General features: G+C 39.5%; 1 protein-coding gene across 1 annotated transcript; it reads left to right on the top strand.

The window, feature by feature from the left end:
• The first annotated feature begins 713 nt into the window (after positions 1–713).
• On the top strand, positions 714–5,400 carry LOC117304602 (1-acyl-sn-glycerol-3-phosphate acyltransferase epsilon-like). The gene is made up of 7 exons (XM_033789143.1): positions 714–1,100; positions 1,676–1,867; positions 2,042–2,140; positions 3,113–3,203; positions 3,860–4,036; positions 4,387–4,510; positions 4,988–5,400. Exons 1-7 carry the CDS (start codon positions 885–887, stop codon positions 5,214–5,216), a joined length of 1,128 nt encoding a protein of 375 aa, XP_033645034.1. The 5' UTR covers positions 714–884; the 3' UTR covers positions 5,217–5,400.
• Positions 5,401–5,748: the final 348 nt, after the last annotated feature.

Here is a 5,748-nt window from a genome sequence, read left to right as displayed (position 1 = left end):
CGTTTGGCTGTTTTTGTTTTGTTTTTATTTTATTTTTGATTGCGTTTTGTTTTATTAGTTTGATTCAGAGTATTTCTTGTTAAAAAACAAGTGTTTGATTGTTGTTGCGCTTTAAAGCTTGATTGGGGAATTGTTCATTGTTTGAAAACAATTTTCTTTGATTGTTGTTGAGTTTTGTTACCTTAGTTTCTACTTGGTGTTTGTTGAACAGTTTCTTTCTTTGATTATTGTTTTGTCCTTTTGTTTATAAATTTATTAGTTTTGGCCCTTTTGGCCGCCCATATTTCCAAGGGGCGCGTCCGAACACAACATGAGAACGAAGTTATAACTCTTACGTACGCTCAACTTAACCATGGAGGATTCCTCCATGGCTCAACTCAACCGACTGATATTACAAGTCTATGAAATTTTGGTTAATATTAGGCTTAGCACCAACATTAAAATGATGTTTTAGACTGACAATCACCGTCAGTGTCAGGACCTTTTGTTGGGGCATTGACAATTTATGTACAGATCAAATTACATTTGTTCTTCAAAGTCAGTAAAACTGACTATGTAACTGTTCATGTAATTCTGCTGCTGGCAGCGAATTGAATAGAATTTTAATAAACCATTGAATGAATGAATGAAAGTCGAAGTCAAGTAAGTGTGGGGAAAATGCTCTTTACAGTATATTAAGTTTCACGGTGCACTTTTTTCGCCGTACATCATAAAAAGACGACACTTGAGGGCGCGCTTCAGTACATGTGTTTTTGGGTGGACTTTGAGTTTTACTGCAGTGTTTTGATTGATGTTTTGTCCCCCAAATCTAACTTCATTTATACAGGTTACTGGACAGAAAAGTACCTCCTAACTGTTTGTTTTTTATACAATAATCCGTCAACATGCTGAGTGTTATAACTCACCTGAACTCCTTGAAGTACGTGGTTCCAGCGTTAGCAATGATGGGCTCTACACCGCAGTATACCGCATTGTATGCGGGTTGGCGATGCATGGCATCGTTGCTACCTTACCGATGGTCACAGGCAGTGGAGGATGGGTTAATGGGGGTTTACCAGAGACTCGTCGAGTTCTTCTTCGAAAACTATTCGGGCGTAGAGGTAATTATAGATATATATATGTAAATAAATAAAACTGCAAACTAAAATACAAATATAATTCTCTTTTTTATTTATATCCTTTTGTTCATGAATCATATTCATAGTAATTTTCTATTACCACACCCAGTCCAATGTAATGTCAATGACTTTACTTAACCTTTTATTAGTAAGTTAACTTTTGTCTGTTTTCTGTGATTCATTACTACACAACATTTCACTCATGCCCCCCCCCCCCCTCTGCTAAATGAGATTGAATAGTGAATTTCCAACACCCCCCCCCCCCAGTCCAACTTGTGTGGCCAAGGCAAAAGGCTAGCTGAATCCTTGTTGATTCAGCTAGCTTTGGCCACACAAATGGGGCTACTACCCCCGCCCCCAATAAGGTTTATCGACAAAGTCCCCTTTTTTTGCATCCCAGATCACAGTGCATTTCAATAAGTAGTCAGGCGGTACCTTAGTAAGTAAGGTTTGAGATGACACCATTTAAAATCTCTTTTACGATGAGTAGTGGTGGCTCTGAGAAGAGCCGCATCCTTGAAATCCTATCTTTAAACATTGAGTTATTTCATTTGAAGGTGATTCTGTACGGTGACATAGAGACCTTGGACCATCCAGAGAATGTTGTTTACATCTGTAACCATCAGTCGACCATGGATTGGGTCATTGCGGACATGATGGCAATCAGAGGAGGTCGATTAGGAAATCTTAGATTCATCTTGAAGGATGGCCTGAAATACTTGCCACTCTTTGGCTATGTCTTGGGAACGGTAAGAAGCGGTTATTTTTAATTCACAAATCCAGATTATTTACCTATAAAACATTTAAGAAAGAAATATTATATGGGCCCTTTGATTGGCTTATTTAGAATTTTCTAATCAACTCAAATGAAGACAAATATAATACTATATAACATTTAATCGACTTTCAAACTTTTTTTTCAGCATGGGGGAGTGTATGTGAAACGTGCCAAGAAGTTTGATGACAACAATGAAAAATACTTCAAACGCAAGCTGGAATACTTACGCAAAAACCAAATTCCAGTAGGTTATTTTCTCATTTTAAGCATGGATGCCATTGCTCATTTTGTTTTCTTGTAATGTAGGACTGTATTTTAATCATCATACAGCTCTTTGAGAGTTAAAGGCAGTGGACACTATTGGTAATTACTCCAAATAATTATTAGCATAAAACCTTTCTTAGTGACGAGTAATGGGGAGAGGTTGGTGGTATAAAACATTGTGAGAAACAGCTCCCTCTGAAGTGCCATAGTTTTGGAGAAAGAAATAATTTTCCACGAATTTGATTTCGAGACCTCGACTTTAGAACTTGAGGTCTCGAAATCAACCATCTAAACGCACACAACTTCGTGTGACAAGGGTGTTTTCTTCTTTTATTATTATCTCGCAACTTTGATGACCGATTGAGCTCAAGTTTTCACAGGTTTGTTATTTTATGCATATGTTGAGATACACCAACTGTGAAGGCTAGTCTTTGACAATTACCAATAGTGTCCACTGCCTTTAAAGGAAAGGGTCACCATAGCCCAGTGGTTAGACTGCAGGACTTGCAATCACAATGTTGCGGGTTCGAATCCCCAAAGCTAACCGCTGACTTCACACTGACTACAATAAGTATTGTCACCATAGTCCAGTGGTTAGACTGCATAGTCCAGTGGTTAGACTGCAGGACTTGCAATCACAATGTTGCGGGTTCGAATCCCCCAAGCTAACCGCTGACTTCACACTGACTAGAATAAGTATTGTCGACTAGTTACTGAATCACAAGTTCTATTGATTTGTGCAATTCATTATCATAAACGTAACGCCAATGTTTATATGAGACAGAAGTTGGCTGTTGTTGCCAGCTTAGTGTTTATGCCCCCGTGGGAGTTTGCTGAATTCCATTGTTGACGGGAAGACCATTCAAACAAACAAACAAACAAACAAACAACTAAACAAACAAACAAAAGTATTTAGCGTTAAGGGGAAACTTGTTTTTAATTTTTGTCGTAGACTTGGATGGCAATTTTCCCTGAAGGAACTCGCTACGACCCAAGTAATGTGGAACTCATCAAGGCAAGTCGGTCATTTGCCTTAAAGAATGGTAAGTTGGGCAATGTTGGGGTTCTGGTGGTCAAGTCATCGGAGTGTGGGTTCGAATCCCGGTCAAGACACTTGAGCAAGATACTTTACTATAGGAGTCAAACTGACTCTAGCTACCGGGCAACCTCTGTAGTCTAGTTGGTAAGTTACTGCTCTAGAATTGCAAGGGCCGTGGGCTCGAATCTAAGTCCCACCTGAGTAACATGCCTGTTTTTTTTTTTTAAGTACTGAGTATACAGTGCTAACACACATCGGTGTATGGGTACAAAAAAACAAAATTATTATTCTTTATCCCCGATGCAAATTTAACATCTATTATACTTTACTATAGTTGCTTCTCTACACCCAGGGGTATACATGGGTACCTGTGAGGGCAGAGGTGGATATTGTGTATGAAAAAGCCACAGAGCACTACGGTTGCCCGGGAGGTTGTATACTCAACAGAGAGCTGAGAAAGATTAAAAAGGAGTTATTGGCCCAATGACCAAGGCTCTGATATAAAGCGCACCCCCCCCCCCCCCAACATGGAGACTGTGTCGGTAGTATCAAAATGTTTGACTTTCGCAATCAATTGTGCAATGAGCTGGAAATGTATCCCAAATCCTGTCATTTGTTTCTGAATAACCTGTAATAGTGGCTACTGTTTTGTGGTTTCAGGTTTAGCGGTCACCAACCATGTACTTTCACCCAGAATCAAGGCAGTGAATATGTGCATTCAGGGACTACGAGGTCTTGCAGACGCCGTGTATGATGTTACTATTGCATATTCCAACACTGGGGAGGAGACGGCTATGGAGGAATATGTTGAGAGGAGACCTGCCCCAGGAATGCCAGGTAAACAAACCCTCTGTTTTCTACCTTACTGGGCCCGAGAAGTAGCTAAGCACAACAAAATGATGCTTACCAGAATGAGCTTACCAGGCAAACTACCATCTAACATATACATTTTGTGACTGTATTCTGCTTAGCAAAAAAAAAAGTATGCAAGATTTTTTGCTTAAGCAGCTGTATAAAATTGGGCCCAGGTGTTGCATTCATTGGATGGATTCAATACTGCGCAGGCAACCAACATGCTTAGTCACTTATAGAGGCTTGCTAGAATGAAAACAATCTGGCGCCATTGACATTTGAGGAAGAGTGTTGCTGATTTTGAAAATTAATGACTTTTTTGTGTATATTTTCAGACTTTCTGCAAGGCAAGTGTCCTAGGCTGCATATTCATCTTCGTCGTATTGCCATGGAAACCATTCCTGAAGATGAGGAATCTTGCCATAGATGGTTACATGAACTCTTTGAAGAGAAAGATAAGTGAGTACTGGTACATTCAGGGAGACTTCAGCGAGGGTTTTTGCCATAAGCAAAAGTGGACTTTGTCATAATAGCCTGTCTGCTGCCACCTAGTGTTTCAAAGTGGTTAAAGGCGCTGGACACCTTTGGTAATTGTCAAAGACCAGTATTCTAAATTGATGTATCCCAACACATGCATAAAATTACAAACCTGTGGAAATTCTGACTCAATATGGCATCGAAGTTGCAAGAGAACAATACGAGAAAAAATTGGTGTGCTTTCAGAAGCTTACTATAGGCTTTAGGCCACGAGTCTTTTAAATTACCTTTCTCAAAAATTACATTATTTCAGAGGGAGCTGTTTCTCGCAATGTTTTATACTATCAACAGCTCGTTACCTAGTTAACAAAAAATTTAAATCAGTATTTTGAATCATTACCAAAAGTGTCCAGTGCCTTTTAAGCCTCCCGACATTCATTGTTCTGTTCTTCCCTGCAGCATGCTGACTGACTTCTACTCTGACGACCCTGATAAGCGAGGTCATTTAGAGGGCGAAGGTCACAGGTCACGACTGGGCCTTTCGTCTACATTGCCTGCAGTGGTCTTCTCAATTGCGCTGGCCGTGCCAGTGTTTGCGACGAGTTGTGGACGTCAAGCGTACTGGAAGGTGTGGCTGTTTGGCTCTCTAGCTGGAATCACATGGATGAAATTAACAACGAGAAAATAAAGTAGCCGGTAAAACAGGCATTTGTGAATTGTATATAAACCAAGCATGATATCTGGCCCTTCAAAAAAAGTAAAAAGTAGGAAAACTTTTTAGAATACAAGGGTTGACCTTCATGAACCGTGGTTTAGGCTTTCAAAGCCATTCTGAGCTGTTTAAAAACAATTTTGCTTATTTTTCCCGAGGGCTAAAAAATTGGGAATCCGACTTAAAGGAACACGTTGCCTTGGATTGGTTGAGTTGATCTTTGAAAAGTGTTTGTAAACGTTTGTTATAAAATGCATATGGTTAGAAATGTTGTAAGAGTAGAACACAATGGTCCACACAAACATGCCTCGAAATTGCACGGTTTTCCTTTTACCTCGTTGACTAACATTTAAGAGAGTCAAATTTTTTACTCCCATAAATGGCTGACCGTGTTAGATTGCACAGTAAAAAGAAAACCTCCCAATTTCGAGGCAAATGTGTGTGGATCATTGTATTGTACTTTTAAAACATCTTTTTAACCATAAATGCATTTCATAACAAACGGTTA

Source organism: Asterias rubens, chromosome 21 (assembly GCF_902459465.1).
Source record: "Asterias rubens chromosome 21, eAstRub1.3, whole genome shotgun sequence".
Taxonomy (NCBI): domain Eukaryota; kingdom Metazoa; phylum Echinodermata; class Asteroidea; order Forcipulatida; family Asteriidae; genus Asterias; species Asterias rubens.
The sequence above is the reverse complement of the archived record's forward strand: the minus strand, read 5'-3'. Positions and strand labels throughout refer to the sequence as shown.